Here is an 18,673-nt window from a genome sequence, read left to right as displayed (position 1 = left end):
GCAGTTTTAAAGTTTATATGGATGGATTCCATGCAGAGACTGAAGTGAACGAATCGGACTTCCTGTTATCATTGACGTTTAGCGCCACTAACCAATGAGCGGTCGATGTTCTGTGAGTGGGCGGGCTCTGCACGCACATGCGCGCATGTGTTCTGACGCGCTGGTCAGAAGTAGCACGTGATCAACTCAAATCTCCGATGTCTACCGCACGCGCGTGCCTGTGCGTTCTGTGCGGTTTACCGGCGGCGGGGAAATCCCGTCTGGCGCACGAGCTGCGGGGTCACGCGCACGGGCTCGGCTGGAGGATGCTTCTCGTGACGTATGACGAACTGATCCCAGCGCGCGACTGGCAAGAGGTTCTGTTTCATGTTATTATGTCTCATCTCCGTACAGTGTCGTGCTGTGATGATGGCTGTCAAAATCTTCTTCTGAGTGTGTGTGTGTGTGAGAGAGAGAGAGAGAGAGAGAGAGAGAGAGAGAGAGAGAGAGAGAGAATGAGAGTGACAGTGAGTGAGTGTGTGTGTGTGTGTGTGTGTGTGTGTGTGTGTGTGTGTTTGTTTGTGTGTGAGAGAGAGAGAGAGAGAGAGAGAGTGAGAGTGACAGTGAGTGTGTGTGTGAGTGAGTGAGTGTTTTCTGTAAGTTAGTTTTCTGTTCTCTTTGTTTGGCTCATGTGTCTTTTGTATTGTTTTGTGTTCTAGACTGAATGGAAGCAGCACAGGAAGACGGTTCTGGTGTGTTTGGAGAAATTCCTGCAGCAGACTCACACACTCTCCGATCACACACTCTCCGATCACACACTCTCCGATCAGACTCACACACTCTCCGATCAGACTCACACACTCTCCGGCGTCTGGATGCGCTTCCAGCAGATGCTGCAGCAGCAGAGCGTCTCTCTCACACACACACACTCACAGCCGCTCGTCCTGCTGCTGGATGACAACTTCTACTACCAGAGCATGAGGTTCCAGATCCACCAGCTGGCGAGGAAGTGTAGGTGCAGATCGTGTGTGTCTGAGGCGGGCTGCTGGAGAGTGTGTGTGCTGATGACCTGTGTGTGTGTGTGTGTGTGTGTGTGTTGGACAGACGGCGTGGGCTTCTGCCAGGTGTTCCTGCACTGTCCGCTGCAGGTGTGTGTCCAGAGGAACCGGCGGAGATCTCAGCGAGTCCCTGAGGAGGTGCTGGTCCAGGTGTGTGAGCGCATGGAGCCTCCGAACCAGAGCCGGAACCGCTGGGAGAAGCAGAGCGTCACGCTGGACGGGTCCGAGAGCATCGCTGACCGAGATCTGTGGGTCAAACACACACACACACACACACACACACACACACACACGGGTCCGAGAGCATCGCTGACCGAGACCTGTGGGTCAAACACACACACACACACACACACACACACACACACACGGGTCCGAGAGCATCCCAGACCGAGACCTGTGGGTCAAACACACACACACACACACACACACACACACACACACGGGTCCGAGAGCATCCCAGACCGAGACCTGTGGGTCAAACACACACACACACACACACGGGTCCGAGAGCATCCCAGACCGAGACCTGTGGGTCAAACACACACACACACACACACACACACACACACACACGGGTCCGAGAGCATCCCAGACCGAGATCTGTGGGTCAAACACACACACACACACACACACACACACACACACGGGTCCGAGAGCATCGCTGACCGAGACCTGTGGGTCAAACACACACACACACACACACACACACACACACACACGGGTCCGAGAGCATCGCTGACCGAGACCTGTGGGTCAAACACACACACACACACACACACACACACACACACACACACGGGTCCGAGAGCATCCCAGACCGAGACCTGTGGGTCAAACACACACACACACACACACGGGTCCGAGAGCATCCCAGACCGAGACCTGTGGGTCAAACACACACACACACACACACACACACACACACACACGGGTCCGAGAGCATCCCAGACCGAGATCTGTGGGTCAAACACACACACACACACACACACACACACACACACGGGTCCGAGAGCATCGCTGACCGAGACCTGTGGGTCAAACACACACACACACACACACACACACGCGGGTCCGAGAGCATCGCTGTAGGGCGTCCTCAGAGAAGTTATTCTGACTCCAGATTAATTACAGTAACGATGTGCACCCAGAAATCATTTCGAATGAGCGAGAATCGTCCCTGGTGACTCCACAGATCGTCAGATGTAGTGTGTGTGTGTGTGTGTGTGTGTGTGTGTGTGTGTCAGATGATGATGACTCGTTTCTCCTGAAGGCAGAAGCTGGTGGACCTGCTGGCGTCGGCGCTGGAGAACCCGTTGAGGCCCGTCCAGGACGAGTCTCCGCAGAAGGTCTGAACACACACACACTCACTCACTCACACACACACACACACTCTCTCACACACACTCACACACACACACACTCTCTCACGCTGGGGTTTGGGTCGGTTTCGTAACGATTACAGCAGATGAACACGGATAGCGGTGACCCTCTGTCCTCTGTGTTTCAGGAGTCGGACCGGCGCATCTGTGCGTCCAGCGCTCTCCATCGGGCCGATCGGACCTGCAGACGCCTGGTGTCTCACGCCGTGGCCTCGGCTCGCGGTACGCTACCAGCCATGCTAACCTCCGCTAATCTGAGGCTAGCTCAGTCCAACGGCGCGGGGGGTGTGTATTATATCTGTGTGCCAGGATTGTGTTCAGAGTGTGTGTGTGTGTGTGTGTGTGTTGTGCTGTCCCACAGAAGCGCAGGCGTCTCCAGATGTGCTGAAGGCTCTCGCTAAAGAGCTGAACGAGATGAAGACTCGGTTCCTGCAGGATCTGAAGAAGGATCGTCCTCTTTACCCTGAGGAGGAACTGCTGGCGTTCGAGCGGCGCACACACCAGACTCTGTCCGAACACCTGAAGAACACACCTGAGGAACACACCTGAGGAACACACCTGAGGAACACACACCTGAGGAACACACACCTGAGGAGGAACACACACCTGAGGAGGAACACACACCTGAGGAGGAACACACACCTGAGGAGGAACACACACCTGAGGAACACACACCTGAGGAGGAACACACACCTGAGGAGGAACACACACCTGAGGAACACACACCCGAGGAACACACACTTGAGGAGGAACACACACCTGAGGAGGAACACACACCTGAGGGACACACACCTGAGGAGGAACACACACCCGAGGAACACACACCTGAAGAACACACCTGAGGAACACACCTGAGGAACACACACCTGAGGAGGAACACACACCAGAGGAGGAACACACACCTGAGGAGGAACACACACCTGAGGGACACACACCTGAGGAGGAACACACACCCGAGGAACACACACCTGAAGAACACACACCTGAGGAGGAACACACACCTGAGGAGGAACACACACCTGAGGAGGAACACACACCTGAGGAGGAACACACACCTGAGGAGGAACACACACCTGAGGAACACACACCTGAGGAGCACACACCTGAGGAGGAACACACACCTGAGGAGCACACACCTGAGGAGGAACACACACCTGAGGAGGAACACACACCTGAGGAGGAACACACACCTGAGGAACACACACCTGAGGGACACACACCTGAGGAGGAACACACACCCGAGGAACACACACCTGAGGAGGAACACACACCTGAGGAGGAACACACACCTGAGGAGGAACACACACCTGAGGAGGAACACACACCTGAGGAGGGACACACACCTGAGGAGGGACACACACCTGAGGAGGAACACACACCTGAGGAGGAACACACACCTGAGGAACTCTGAAATCCATCATTTATGACCTCTGACATCTGGGTTTCTAAATACTGTAAATGTTTTCAATGCATCGGTCACAAACACTTGAATGTTTGACTTGTAAACATGCATTATTCAATCTTAACATTTTATTTTTTCAAAAAATGATGGGTATAAGGAATGATGAATTATGTAATTGGCAATAAATTCATTGAGCCCCAAGTCGAGTATAATTTCTGAAATGTATACAATTCTTACATCATAATGCGTATTATTTAATAAATGTATCCGATGATCCTTCTGACGAATCTCCAGTTTGTGATACATAAATTTCAGACGATAAGTAGCGCCAGGATTATTGAACTAATTTACGGACGTTATTATAGATTAATTTTAGTAAACTGGCACTGGTTTGTCATAGTTGCAAAATAAAGGTGTTTGTTCCGTTTTCCGTGAGTTCCGCTGCTTGTTTCCCCCGGACACTTTAGAGAGTGACGCAGAGCCAGAATGGCGCCCGGGCTCAGAATGCTGCGACAGGTCAGAACAAACAAACAACAACAAACAAACAACAACACGCTCGACGTTAAAGCTTCAGCACACAACGCGCCTGACACTGAGCGCAGACATAACATCATATTTACATGAAATTATCAGACTTTTGCAATGGGAGCGATAGCCGAACATTTCATAACAACCATGTTTTATGACTGACAGTCTGGATTAGATCAATACATGTTTGTATCCTAAAGGCATGTTTGCATGTGATTGTTTCAGATTCCTCTGATGGGTTTCTGTGTCTGATCTGTCGTTAGATTCGTGTGTTTCGACTGTCAGGATCAGATCAGGTCGAGTCACCTTCAGATACAGCGCAGTTTACCAGCACAGATGTTCCACAGCATCTACAGTGATAACAGAGATTACAGTCACAGAGAGTGTTTAGGTTTCACAGCAGATCTAGAATAAAGTTACTGTCCAGATAAAGTTAGTTTTGATCGATTAGTTATTCACTTTAAAGGGCCGCTAACACGACACCGCTGTACTGAAGACGTTCATGTACACAACAGTGTTTGACTCGATAAATCAGGAGTGTGTGTTCAGTCTTCCACTGACAGGTCACGTGATCGGACCCTTACTGTACGCCAGAGATTAAAATAATATTTCAATAATTTAACGTCACATTTACCGGTTTAATTGTTTTGCCTATAAATTGTGTCTGTATTTATCTGTTTAATCTTTTATTCTCTTTTAAAGACTAAAGCTGGAAATCATCCAGTTGACAGGTTTAGTGTTCGAATAAATAAATTAAATATTAAAAATACTTAATAGTCACATGGCACACAGCTAAACAAATAGCCTATGTGTTTTAATATTTTGGTTTAAATTTGTATTATCATTATTTTTACATTTTATGATTTGCTTGGCAGCGTTTCTGCCATGTACAGAGATTGTGTATAAGTGTGTGTGTGTGTGCAGGTGTGTGATCATGTGACCCGCTCGCGCGCCGCTGTCAGACTCCTGTGTTCACGAGCCGCGGCCGCGGAAACTCCTCCGGACACGAGAGCATCGTTCCCACCGTTACAGAGCTACTCGGAGGAGGAGAGCATGATGAGAGACGCCGGTGAGACACACACACACACACTCCGATCTCAATCCCCATCAGCTGAACACACACACACACACACACACACACACTCACTGAAGTTTGTTCTCCCCCAGTGAGGAGGTTCGCTCAGGAACGCATCGCTCCTTTTGTCTCCAAGATGGACGAGGATTCAGTCATGGATGCAGACGTGATCAGCGCTCTGTTCCAGCAGGGAGTGAGTGTGTGTGTGTGTGTGTGTGTGTGTGCGTTTAACTGATGGGGATTGAGATCGGAGTGTGTGTGTGTGTGTTCAGCTGATGGGGATTGAGACCGGAGTGTGTGTGTGTGTGTGTGTGTGTGTTCAGCTGATGGGGATTGAGATCGGAGTGTGTGTGTGTGTGTGTTCAGCTGATGGGGATTGAGATCGGACCTGAGTTCGGCGGCACCGGCTCCTCCTTCTTCTCGTCTGTTCTGGTGATCGAGGAGCTGGCGAAGGTCGACCCGTCGGTGTCGGTGCTGTGTGACATCCAGAACACACTGATCAACACACTCCTGATGAACCTGGGCACTGAGGAGCAGAAGCAGCGATACCTGCCTCGCCTCGCCAGCGACACGGTGACTATCACACACACACACTCACACACACACTCACTCACTCTCTCTCTCTGACTGACGGTGTGTGTGTGTGTGTGTGTGTGTGTGTTCTTCAGGTCGGCAGCTTCTGCCTGTCGGAGTCGGAGTCGGGCAGCGACGCTTTCTCTCTGAAGACTAAAGCCGAGAAACACAGCGATTATTACATCATCAACGGCTCCAAGATGTGGATCAGTAACGCGGAACATGCCGGAGTGTTTCTGGTCATGGCCAACGCCGAACCCGCCGCGGTGCGTACACACACTCTCTAACACGCACACACACATTCACTTACACACACACACACTCTAACACACTCACACACACACACTTTCTCTCTAACACACACTCTCACACACACACACACGTAGCTGTAAGTCTTATGGCTGTGAATAGTGACCCGTCTCAAGCTTTGAAAAAAGACACGAGTCTCACAGAACGATCCGCTGTGTCGCGTGTGTGTGTCGTGTGTGTCGCGTGTGTGACGCGTGTGTGACGCGTGTGTGTCGCGTGTGTCCGAGTGTTCTGCAGGATCACGGGAGGGTTCGGGGAAAATCAAACCACAACTGAATGTTATTTAACAGAAGGTATGTGTGTGTGCAGGGCTACAAAGGGATCACCTGCTTCCTCGTGGACCGAGACACAGACGGGCTCAGCATCGGGAGGAAGGAGAATAAACTGGGCCTGAGAGCCTCGTCCACCTGCCCTCTCACATTCGACAACATGAAGGTGAAGGCTGTCTTCATTTTACATCATCATCATCATCATCATCATCATCATCATCACCACCTCACCGCATCATCAAATGTTAGCGTACTGACGATGTGCTTCATCCGCAGATTCACCAGAAGAACATTTTGGGGAAAGTCGGTCACGGGTATAAATACGCCATTGGGATGTTGAATGAGGGCCGGATCGGGATCGCAGCACAGGTGTGTGTGTGTGTGTGTGTGTGTGTGTGTGTGAGAGAGAATGAAGGCCGGTCTCACGTCTCTGCTGTGTTTCAGATGCTGGGTCTGGCTCAGGGCTGCTTCGATCACGCGGTTCCCTACACCAGGCAGCGGGTTCAGTTCGGCAAACGCGTCTTTGACTTCCAGGTACTTCACCTGTGTGTGTGTGTGAGTGTGTGTGGCGTGTTGGGCTCGTCCGTCACACACGCCTGTGTAATGTGATGTTGTGAGCAGGGTCTGCAGCATCAGATCGCTCATGTGGCCACACAGCTGGAAGCCGCTCGACTGCTGACGTATAACGCGGCGAGACTGAAGGAGGCCGGAAGACCCTTCATCAAAGAGGCCTGCATGGCCAAATACTTCAGTGCAGAGGTCAGTGTGTCAGTCAGTGCGTGTGTGTGTGTGTGTCTGTGTGTGTGTGTGTGTGTGTGAGTCTGTGCTGCTCTGACACTAGTGTGTGTGTGTGTTTGTGTTTTCAGGTTGCGGCTCTGACCACCTCTAAGTGCATCGAGTGGATGGGGGGAGTGGGGTTCACCAAAGACTATCCCATCGAGAAGTATTACCGCGACTGTAAGATCGGTGAGTGCCGCGCCGCCGCGACTGTAAGACCCGTCACTGGGGTTAATGGCATTTATGACTGTTCCCTTACCATCCTTGGAAAAAAAAAGATCACTCCCCAGATGTAGATCTACATTTTGCTTCGTTTTTCGCGCGGATATTTGATGGCGTGTACAGACACGCGGAATCACTCGGACGTTAATGGCGTAAACATACACATGGATACACGCGGATAGCTCAAAATGCGTAGAGATAACACACCACTTGACTCGAAAGTGTGTGTTTACGCAAAAGTCATGATGTCATGTTGCGTTCTGTTCACTGACGGCCGTTTCCCTGCAGGGAGCATCTACGAGGGAACCACCAACATCCAGCTGAGCACCATGGCCAAGATCATCGACACGGAGTTCGGCGGCTGACTCGGACATCCGGAGATCCAGAATACATAAGCTGCAGCTCTTCACGTACTAAAACACTGATGGAGTTTATTTGATAAAGTTTAGTTTGTTGTGTGTGTCTGTACTGACCCCTGCACTCTCTCGAAACGCATCATTTCTTGCTTCTGTAGTTTTGTTTTTTCCATGAGTTTCTGAGATGATCACGTTAAGATAAAGCTGTCTCATACGTCTGTTACAGTTATTGATCGAGCTGGTGCCTTATTGATGATTGACAGCTGTTCATCGGTTGTGTCTGTGTGTTTGTCACTGATCCTGAGATGAATAAACATGAACACACACCTGTGTTTGGCTTGATGTGTTGTGTTGGACAGCAGGGGGCAGTGCAGGACTGGTCTGATCCATCAGTGTTTCTGCGCATGCGTCCTCTGGCCGCTGGGTGCCGTGCACGCGCTCAAACCTGGCTCAAACAGGCACGCGGTCATGAAAACAGTCAATGCATCAATTTGTGCGGATACAATACTATAAATAACAGCAATAAGTCTTATATTAATAACATAGTGCGTCTGGGTGTATTTTCCTAAACTCAGTCAAGAAAGCGAGCTTTCCTGGTGTCAGACCGCTGAAAGGAGAACAGTTACACACACACACACACACACACAGAGAGAGAGAGTTCAGCAGATCAACCTCAACGTCAGTGCAAGAGTCGTATTTTTTATCATTAATATATGTTGATCAAAACTAAGGATTTACGTTTTTGCAGATTACAGTTTAAATTCTGCCTTTTATTTTTTTCTTTAATGTTAGTTGTATTTAATATTATTAAGCCTACTTGACATCCATCCCCCAGACAGTACTAATAACACAAATATTAATTAAGCTTTTCCAAAATTTGTTAAGAAAAAATCCAGATGAGTTATGAAAGACGCGCGCGCACACACACACACACACACAAACGCGCGCACCTCTCTCTCTTCTCTCAAGATTCTCTCTCTCTCTCTCTCTCTTGATTTCCATCATTTATCTCCAGTCTGCTCTTCAATCGGATCATTTCTCCACATGTGTCAGAGCTGCGGACTGGAGGAACTTTCTTCTTCTTCTTCTTCTTCTTCGACTCTCAGTTTCACTGATGGAGAACAAAACTCAAGAAGTCAATGATTCTCCGTTTTCTATCCAGAATCTGCTGAACAAACCGGACAAACCCAGAGCTCATCTCTGCTTCTCCAGAGGCCCGGAGCTCAGCTTCAGGATCGGGCCCTGGTGCTGCCCCAACACAGGTGTGTGTGTGTGTGTGTGTGTGTGTGTGTGTGTGTGTGTGTGTGTGTGTGAGAGAGAGAGAGAGAGAGAGAGAGAGAGAGAGAGTATTTAAAATATAAATATAGGTAATCAATGAATTATGGATATTTTTGTCATTGTGAGAATAACATCATGTAATTGAAAAGTATTTTAAAATGTAATATAGTCTAATTACAAGTATTATAGACTATAAATGGATCCAGATCACGTGATCAGGCGCAGTGTTATACTAATACCTGAACGGAGGTTTGTAATATAATTATAATGAATGTAATCAATTACAGTTACCGAGACAAAATGTGTAATTAAATTACAGAAAAATGTTAACAATTACAAAGGGGGTTTGAACACCCTAAAGAATCACACTTTATTCTGGTTATTATGAAAAGACGGACATTAAATGGGGACGTAATTAGGGACATTTAATATTCAACAATTGATCTGTGTTGTATTATTTTCATGTTATCACTATGAAGCTGCTTTGATACAATCTGTATTGTAAAAAGCGCTATAAAGGTGACGACGTTAAACTGCTCAAAGTCCCTGTAATGTGCTTTATTTTACTGTGTGTGTGTGTGTGTGTGTGTGTGTGTGTGTGTGTGTGTGTGTGTGTGTCAGATGTCAGGAGCGACTCGACGCTGAACACACACGCGGGTCCCAGGGATGAGGAGGAGGAGGAGGAGGATGAAGGTCTCCTGGAGGAAAGTGACCCGGATGAGCAGAAGCCTGAGGGACAGAAGAGCCTGTGCCGGAAGAAGAAGACGCGCACCGTGTTTTCCCGCGCGCAGGTGTTCCAGCTGGAGTCCACCTTCGACCGCAAGCGCTACCTGAGCAGCGGGGAGCGCGCGGGCCTGGCCGCGGGACTGCGCCTGACGGAGACGCAGGTCAAGATCTGGTTCCAGAACCGCCGGAACAAGTGGAAGCGCCAGATCGCGGCAGAACTGGAGGCCGCTAGCCTCGGGCACGCGCAGAGGATCGTACGCGTTCCCATACTCTACCACGAGCACGCGGAGAACGCGCGGGCCGCGGGGCTAGCCTTCACGCACGCGCTGTATTACCCGCATTCCCTGATTAGACCCGTGTGAGAACCGTAGAGACTCAACCTGGAACAAGTGACCAAAACGAATTAACTTACCTGTGGGAAAGTCACACATCTGCACACGCACACACACACACACACACACACAGACACACACATCTGCGCACAGACACAGACTCCTGCGCGCACACATACACACACACACACTTGCGCGCACGCACACCTGAACAGGGGTTAGCTGGATTAACGGCTGTAAAAACATGTTAGGCTATTTATTTGTTTGTAGAATATGGTAAAATAAACGTGCTTTGCTGAAGGAGAGTGTGTGTTCAGCAGAGGTCGGTGCACTGCGTTTATGAGGCTGTTATTATTATTATTAATTAGCCTAATTATTATTATGAATTATTATTTATGCTGTTGTTATTATTATGAAGCGAAATCAGTGTATTTGTCCATAAAACGTGTGTGTTTATGGAGGAAAGTGAATAGACATCTTATATTATAAATATGTCAATGAAACATCGGCAATGTTGGGAATGTGTTTCCTGTGTGTGTGTGTGTGTGTGTGTGTGTTCATGTTGTTACGCAGATTCATGCAGATACTGAAATCGCATTGTTAATGATTGTATTTGTCAGTGTAAATTTTGCTCTAGTAAATATTTTATTGTCTGAAAACATCAGAAACGATGAATTATGATGATAAACGGATATTTTGGAGGATTTCCTCCAGTTTTTATACGGTCATTAATAAATGTTGATCACTGAATGTGTTTGTGTGATTATGAAGTAGGCTAATAAACTGCTTCTGTTGAAATTATTAAATCATTTATTTTTGTGGTGAATCAGTCATTTAACAACAATCCTCCGTGTTTTATGACGCCACGGGATTTACATTGACATTATCACGCAGCAAATTATGTTTTAGCCTTAAAAATGCTAGAATATCATAAATAATCCCAGTCGTTTCTATCAAGTAATAAAAGTGTTGATGTTCAGAAAATCTATATTCTCTGCAAAGATAGAGATCCACCAGCGATGAACAGAAGATCATAAATAACATATTCTTCTAAGTGTGAATAAATTTTTTAATAACCCATAAATAACATATTTCCTTTATAAAGAAGCTCTTGTGGAATTGGAGATGATAAACGCAGATTATCGAATGAATCAAATTTGACAACTATTATGTTACAACCGAATATTCCAGAGTTATATTTAACATTTATTTATCTTAGGCTAATATTTTCGTGGCAATTCGTGAATAGGCTGCGCATTACAATATTCTCCAGCTAAAGATTAAATCGTATTTAGGCTATTAATGTAGCCAGGGCTATTTGACAGGGGCAGTGTATCAATTAGCATTGCTGCTAAAGCATGAGAATTATTTTCATTCAGTAACGCGCAAGTTATACTAAATTTAATTAAGGTTATATAAATTGAAATCTTATAACGACACAACAAAATATATTCTCTTCATAATATAGGCTACAATAATATGATCTGCAGCTAAAGCAATATTGCGCAGAACTGCGGAGAAATCGTCGTCCAAACTGAGGATTTATAAATATTTTCATTAGTTTCATGATCATCCGCGAAACACAGTTTAAGTGTTTTAAATATTTCAATATAAAGTATTTTTTCCACTCAAATAGACCTAGGCTATATTTTGTTTATTGTTGAATCATTATCATTTTCTGTGAAATGTTGATGTTTCTATAAATAGATTATTTTAATAGTCTGACTGGAATGTTTCTTCATTTGTTTCTCAAAACCTTTTGAATGTTTAAATATGTGCTTAGTTTAATTCTTCAGAAAATCAATGTTTGTTATGATGACAGAATCTGGATGTTAAATCTAAATTGACTGATAATACTAATTATCAACATGAAAAAGGAACTACTTCTTAATGAAATTAAGGAATATACGATCACAATTCTCTATAATGTTGAAATATCCTCTTCAAAGTTCAAACGTTAACATAACGTTATCATTCCTCATTTTGTAGCTACTTTAAATTTATTACATATCGATTTGGCCTTGATCAAATCTTGAAAGAAAAAAAATGAAGAGAAATTAAAATAAAAGGATTGATATAGGCTACAGCTCCAATTCAACAAGCGGAAATACGCAACATCTCGCGGGATTTCGTTGTCTCGTGTTTCTACTATGTTCCCGTTCATGTTCATGCCCGGCTTGGGCGTTCATCCTTGTAACCAATCACCACTAGAGAACATTAGAGGGACTTTTGAAACGGACCAATGAGTGCAAAGGGCTTTTGTGAACGCATCCAATCACAGTAGAGCTTCGATGAGCGGCAGAATAGCAGCAGATCAGAACCTCGCGGTGAGTTTTAACGAACATTCTGCTTATTTTAATACACATATTCTATAATAAACACATCGGCTGTGTTTCAGAGAGGTTTACTCGAGTTTGAGCTCTGTATAAACTCTATAGTGTCAGTCTTTATCAGCTGCGCATTGCTTCAAGACATCCAGTCGAAGGCTGACGGACTTTAGAGTTTAAATACATTCCAGTGTAATTTAAACTTACTTGAGTTTAGTTATGATTTCTTTCGGCTTTAGATTGAGTTTTAGTCCTTTGTAAAGAGAATCGGAGCAGAAACAATGATGTTCACAATGCTGGGAGGTGTACTACTGTGTGGTTGCTAGGGTGTTACTGGATGGTTGCTAAGCTGTTGCTAGGTGGCTTCCTACTGTCTTGGTTTTTGGGGGCAGTTTTATAAGTGGTGAATCTGATGACTAGTAAAGTTAAAACTCACAGAGGATCTGATTCATGTCCTGGGCTGATGAGTGTGAGTTCTGGTACTAGCGATGAGGGTCTTAAAAAATGTCCCCCTGTAACGTTAGTCAGTTTTATCCCTTAAAACTAATATTTATTTCACCCATATATATTTATTAATTCCTTGGAAAAAAATCTTCATGCCTGAGAAACCACTTGAATGTAGCTTAACTCAACACCCTCGGTTCATTTAGTATTTGTGGTTCTAATAAATATTCAAATGAGCCCCGCCTCCACTCACTCACTCAGAGATCCACTGGTTGACCCTCACACGTTGATCTGATTGCTTACAAGGTCGTTTGTGATGTCAGAAACACCAACGATTTCCAATTTTAAGGCTTGGGTCTTTTTTGAGCGAGAGGAATCGAAGTGTAACCGCTAAACGAAGAAGCCATATTAAAAACACCACACACACACACACACACACACAACATTAAACGCTGCATTCACACCACAGGGGGGCAGCAACTAATGCTCCTCTAATGAATGTGTTCAGATGACCGGAGCCAACGAGTTCAAGCTGACCCAGGGCCCGGACGACAGCATCTCCGCTGTGAAGTTCAGCCCGGCCTCGCCTCAGTTCCTGCTGGTGTCGTCCTGGGACTGTTCGGTCCGGCTCTACGACGTCAGCGCCAACAGCATGAGGATGAAGTACCAGCATCTGGCGCCCGTGCTGGACTGCGCTTTCTACGTGAGTGACACGCTGGAGAATGACGTCTGCGTTCGTCTGTAACTCTGTCTGCGTTCGTCTGCGCTGTAACTCTGTGTCTGCTGCTGTTTCAGGATCCGACACACGCGTGGAGCGGTGGGCTAGATAACCAGCTGAAGACTCACGACCTCAACACGGATCAGGGTGAGTTCAACACTTGTGCTGAAAGTCTGGAGTAGGCTGCTCATTTTTGGGTTTGTACACGACATACGCTCGCGACACACTCATGACGCATAGCTCGCTAACACGACATGCTTATAAATGCACGACACAAGCTTGTAAACATGACACTCTCACGAACACACGACACGCTCGCGAACACAACACACGACACGCTCGCTAACACAACACACGACACGCTCGCGAACACAACACACGACACGCTCGCGACCACAACACAAGACACGCTCGCTAACACAACACGCTCGCGAACACACGACACGCTCGCTAACACACGACACGCTCGCTAACACAACACAAGACACGCTCGCTAACACAACACACGACACGCTCGCGAACACACGACACGCTCGCTAACACAACACGCTCGCGAACACACGACACGCTCGCTAACACACGACACGCTCGCGAACACACGACACGCTCGCTAACACAACACAAGACACGCTCGCTAACACAACACACGACACGCTCGCGAACACACGACACGCTCGCTAACACAACACATGACACGCTCGCTAACACAACACATGACACGCTCGCGAACACACGACACGCTCGCTAACACAACACACGACACGCTCGCTAACACAACACACGACACGCTCGCTAACACGCGATACACTTGCAAACACAACACGCGACACGCTCGCGAACACAACACACGACACGCTCGCTAACACAACACGCTCGCTAACACACGACACGTTCGCTAACACAACACACGCTCACTAACACAACACACGACACGCTCGCTAACAGAACACATGACACGATCGCTAACACACGACACGCTTGCTAACACACGACACACTCGCTAACACACGACACGCTCGCTAACACACGACACGCTCGCTAACACACGACACGCTCGCTAACACACGACACGCTCGCTAACACAACACACGACACGCTCGCTAACACAACACACGACACGATCGCTAACACACGACACGCTCGCTAACACAACACATGACACGATCGCTAACACACGACACGCTCGCTAACACACGACACGCTCGCTAACACACGACACGCTCGCTAACAAAACACACGACACGCTCGCTAACACAACACACGACACGATCGCTAACACGCGACACGCTTGCTAACACACGACACGCTCGCTAACACACGACACGCTCGCTAACACACGACACGCTCGCTAACACACGACACGCTCGCTAACACAACACACGACACGCTCGCTAACACAACACACGACACGCTCGCTAACACAACACACGACACGATCGCTAACACACGACACGCTTGCTAACACACGACACACTCGCGAACACACGGCACGTGAACATGTGACGCGCTCATGAGCGCATACAGTAGATGGGGTCCTGATGCCTTGTGTGTAACGCTCCTCAGACACGATGGTGGGGACTCACGACGCTCCGATCCGCTGTGTGGAATACTGTCCCGAGGTGAACGTCATGGTCACGGGCAGCTGGGATATGTCTGTGCGACTCTGGGACCCCCGAACGCCCTGCAACGCCGGCACCTTCACGCAGCCGGACAAGGTATTGTGTGTGTGTGTGTGTGTGTGTGTGCGCTCGCTCGGTCGCTCTAGCGTGTGTGCTCGCTGTGTCATTTGACGTGTGTGTGTGTCCTCAGGTCTACACGCTCTCGGTGGCGGGGGACCGGCTGATCGTGGGCACTGCGGGGAGGCGTGTGCTCGTGTGGGATCTGAGGAACATGGGATACGTGCAGCAGAGACGCGAGTCTAGCCTGAAGTACCAGACGCGCTGCATACGAGCCTTTCCCAACAAACAGGTGAACCGCGACTAACCACGCCTTCACATCCGCGAACATCCGCTGAGCCTGAACCCCACACTGCAAACTGTGTGTGACGCTCTCGCTGTGTTTAGGGGTGTGTGTGACGTAGGGATGGGACGGTATGAAAATTTCATATCACGATTATAGTGTTCAAAATAATCGTGATTATCAATATTATCACGGTTTTTGTTAAAAATTTATGAAAGTGCTCAAAAAGAACTGATGCTCACACTGAAAACATTTCATTTCATTTTATAATTAAAAATCAACAAACAACAAATAAAACAAGTCTCTCTATGCAGTTTTTTAAGCAAGATTCTATTCTATGGCATTTGCTTCTTTATAATGCCCGTCGTCAATAGCAACGCATTATTACACAGCGCACATCCATATCACAACGGACGCGCGCTCTTGTTTCATTCAAATACAACTTGCCGTCTTGCGTCTCCGGTTTTTGATTGTATTGCAAAAATGAAATCAGAGTTGATTTATTGTTTACAGAGTTTGATAATATTGGTGTGATATATCTTGTCTGGACGATTGTTTTACAAAATGAATTCATAAACAGGTAAGATTTAAAACATTAGCTAATCTCATTATCAATTCAATATGTCCCCGTAATTATGTGGTAAAAATAAAATCGGTTTAATACGTGATGTAGCTATACTTTACTATCCCTTAAAATATCACTCTTAATAATAGTCTTGTTTGAAGTTGTTCGTTCGTCTTTGCCTCAAAGCCACTTGCTACGAACTTTTCTTCGCGGAAGCTTGACGTCTAGTTCAAGTGAGTGACATAAAATGTTTCAACTCAAAACAACATTTCGTGCCCAATTGTTTCCCAGACGTAGTTTTGGTATTGAGGTCAAAGTTAACTTGCCTTGCGTTCGGGTGCTGATCACACAAGACGACTCAGCAGATTTGAAGTGTTTCTATTGTAGTGACTTTTTGTTCGGCAGACAGGGTGACCATCCTCGATCAAGTTTCCCTCAGGACTTTTGTAAAACCCAAAATATGACCACACCTCAGATTTGGTCCTCTTAAAAGGCTGAAAAACCTCCTGAGCACGGTCACTGCCTTCCACCATTCCTTCTCGAATAGTAATTTAAAAAAATATTGCGTGCTGCGCGCCTGCGTCAGACTGGCCGACAGGATTCAGTGAGTTATTAAAATCGCGATAATCAAACACGGTTTTAATGATAACTAAATTTTAAACGATAATACTAACCGTCAGTACATTTTATCACGGTTTATAGTGAAACCGGTTATCGTCCCATCCCTAGTGTGACGCTCTCGCTGTATTTAGGGGTGTGTGTGACGCTCTCGCTGTGTTTAGGGGTGTGTGTGACGCTCTCGCTGTGTTTAGGGGTACGTGCTGAGCTCCATCGAGGGCCGAGTGGCCGTGGAGTATCTGGATCCCAGTCTGGAGGTTCAGAAGAAGAAATACGCCTTCAAGTGCCACAGACTGAAGGAGAACGGCATCGAGCAGGTGTTCCCGGTCAGCGCCATCTCCTTCCACAGCGTGCACAACACGTTTGCCACCGGTACTGACCACACACACACACACACACACACACACACACACACACACGCATCACAATGCACCTCTAAACATGCATTTTTTGTTGGGAGAAAAACGGAAGTTGAATTCAGTGACTCTGATAGTGTGTGTGTGTGTGTTTACAGGCGGCTCCGACGGCTTCGTGAACATCTGGGACCCGTTCAACAAGAAGCGCTTGTGTCAGTTCCACCGCTACCCGACTAGCATCGCGTCTCTGGCGTTCAGCGTGGACGGCTCTCTGCTAGCCATCGCGTCCTCCTACATGCAGGAGCAGGGAGACGTGTCACACCCCGCCGACGCCGTGTTCATACGCCAGGTCACCGACGCCGAGACCAAGCCCAAGTGAGTCTGACCTCTGACCTGCCGAAACACGCTCATGCACTGATGTGATGTGTGTTTCTGACACTGATGTGTGTTTGTGCTCTTGTGTTCACAGATCCACGTGAGTCCTGAGAGATTCGACGTCACGTCCGTCTGTTTTGTTTAATTGTTTATATGTTTATTCAATATCTGTTTATTCTGTCTGTGTCGACTGATGTAATTCAATAAATGTTTATATTTTCATGTTCTTTCCTTCAGTGTATTTCCATGTTTTTTAAGAAACAGTAAAACATCCTTTATTACCTGCTGGTCAGTGTGATTTGTCCTGATGTTCGGATCTGTGTGTGTGTGTCCACTTCAGGGGCTTGTACGTCGTTAACTCAGTTAGCTGGATTTGATTGTTGGCGATTTGCCATGATCTCGGATCGTTTGGTTCTTCGACGCTCATCCTGGACTTGCTGTCATAGCAACAGGTCCGTCAGCTTGAAGCTGCTCGCGCGCAGGCTTACTTCATGTAAACAGGATTAGGGGAAGTCCTTTAGCGCAGCGCGATAGTGTAGCCTAATTTCTGAGATTTTTTATTTTTTTTCTCGTGAAACGATCGTCGTGAGGGTGTCGTTTAAATACATTAACGTTATTATTTGTTGGAAATGCACATTAATGTTCGATTCGATGTCGGGCTTCAACAACAGCACAAAATGTTTGCATTCCCCTAAAATTATTTCCGAGTGGCTTCCTTTACACTATTGGAGATGCGGAGATATTGATAAACTTTCTGTCGTGCCATTCACAAAGTTTACCTAGCGCTATAGTTTTTTTTTTTTTTGCCAACTTAGGTTATATTTTAATTTTTAATGAAGATAATGCAATCATGATGACCATGCCTATTATGACTTACAGTCCCTCATTGGTGCCACACTGTAGACTGCACACATGTTCCCATCAAGGCCTCAATGAAGGGATTTTGTGAGCAGAAAGGGGCCTTACCGTGTAAATGTGCTGCCAAGTTACTATTACAATTTTTAATATTCCAGATTAGTAATATTACATCAATATTTTTAAAAGGCAG

At 46.9% G+C, this 18,673-nt stretch overlaps 4 protein-coding genes across 6 annotated transcripts; all 4 read left to right on the top strand.

Annotated features, from left to right (window-relative positions):
- The first annotated feature begins 137 nt into the window (after positions 1–137).
- pstk (phosphoseryl-tRNA kinase) lies at positions 138–4,245 on the top strand. The gene is made up of 6 exons (XM_039683342.2): positions 138–356; positions 699–990; positions 1,084–1,285; positions 2,308–2,383; positions 2,545–2,638; positions 2,778–4,245. Exons 1-6 carry the CDS (start codon positions 138–140, stop codon positions 2,963–2,965), a joined length of 1,071 nt encoding a protein of 356 aa, XP_039539276.2. The 3' UTR covers positions 2,966–4,245.
- Positions 4,246–4,248: 3 nt separating this feature from the next.
- On the top strand, positions 4,249–8,257 carry acadsb (acyl-CoA dehydrogenase short/branched chain). 2 transcript variants are annotated; one of them, XM_039683337.2, is made up of 11 exons: positions 4,249–4,334; positions 5,271–5,415; positions 5,514–5,614; positions 5,788–5,994; positions 6,090–6,260; positions 6,613–6,738; positions 6,849–6,941; positions 7,017–7,106; positions 7,194–7,331; positions 7,439–7,538; positions 7,860–8,257. In XM_039683337.2, the coding sequence occupies exons 1-11, from the start codon at positions 4,305–4,307 to the stop codon at positions 7,934–7,936; spliced, it is 1,278 nt and encodes a 425-aa protein (XP_039539271.1). In that variant the 5' UTR covers positions 4,249–4,304; the 3' UTR covers positions 7,937–8,257. The 2 variants fall into 2 exon arrangements, with proteins under 2 accessions (XP_039539271.1, XP_088978589.1); XM_089122463.1 differs by having other exon boundaries at positions 6,849–7,106.
- Positions 8,258–8,356: 99 nt separating this feature from the next.
- On the top strand, positions 8,357–11,058 carry hmx3b (H6 family homeobox 3b). Its single transcript, XM_039683352.2, has 2 exons — positions 8,357–9,189; positions 9,827–11,058. Exons 1-2 carry the CDS (start codon positions 9,042–9,044, stop codon positions 10,291–10,293), a joined length of 615 nt encoding a protein of 204 aa, XP_039539286.1. The 5' UTR covers positions 8,357–9,041; the 3' UTR covers positions 10,294–11,058.
- Positions 11,059–12,431: 1,373 nt separating this feature from the next.
- Positions 12,432–17,906, top strand: bub3 (BUB3 mitotic checkpoint protein). 2 transcript variants are annotated; one of them, XM_039683344.2, is made up of 8 exons: positions 12,432–12,590; positions 13,543–13,737; positions 13,830–13,899; positions 15,316–15,467; positions 15,562–15,720; positions 17,089–17,266; positions 17,409–17,625; positions 17,720–17,906. In XM_039683344.2, the coding sequence occupies exons 1-8, from the start codon at positions 12,555–12,557 to the stop codon at positions 17,727–17,729; spliced, it is 1,017 nt and encodes a 338-aa protein (XP_039539278.1). In that variant the 5' UTR covers positions 12,432–12,554; the 3' UTR covers positions 17,730–17,906. The 2 variants fall into 2 exon arrangements, with proteins under 2 accessions (XP_039539278.1, XP_039539279.1); XM_039683345.2 differs by lacking the exon at positions 17,720–17,906 and having other exon boundaries at positions 17,409–17,629.
- The last annotated feature ends 767 nt before the right edge of the window (positions 17,907–18,673 follow it).

The sequence above is a fragment of the Pimephales promelas genome, chromosome 17 (genome assembly GCF_988280905.1).
Source record: "Pimephales promelas chromosome 17, fPimPro1.hap1.1, whole genome shotgun sequence".
NCBI classification, from domain to species: Eukaryota; Metazoa; Chordata; class Actinopteri; order Cypriniformes; family Leuciscidae; genus Pimephales; species Pimephales promelas.
Note: the sequence above shows the minus strand (reverse complement) of the source record. Positions and strands in the feature narration are given on the sequence as shown.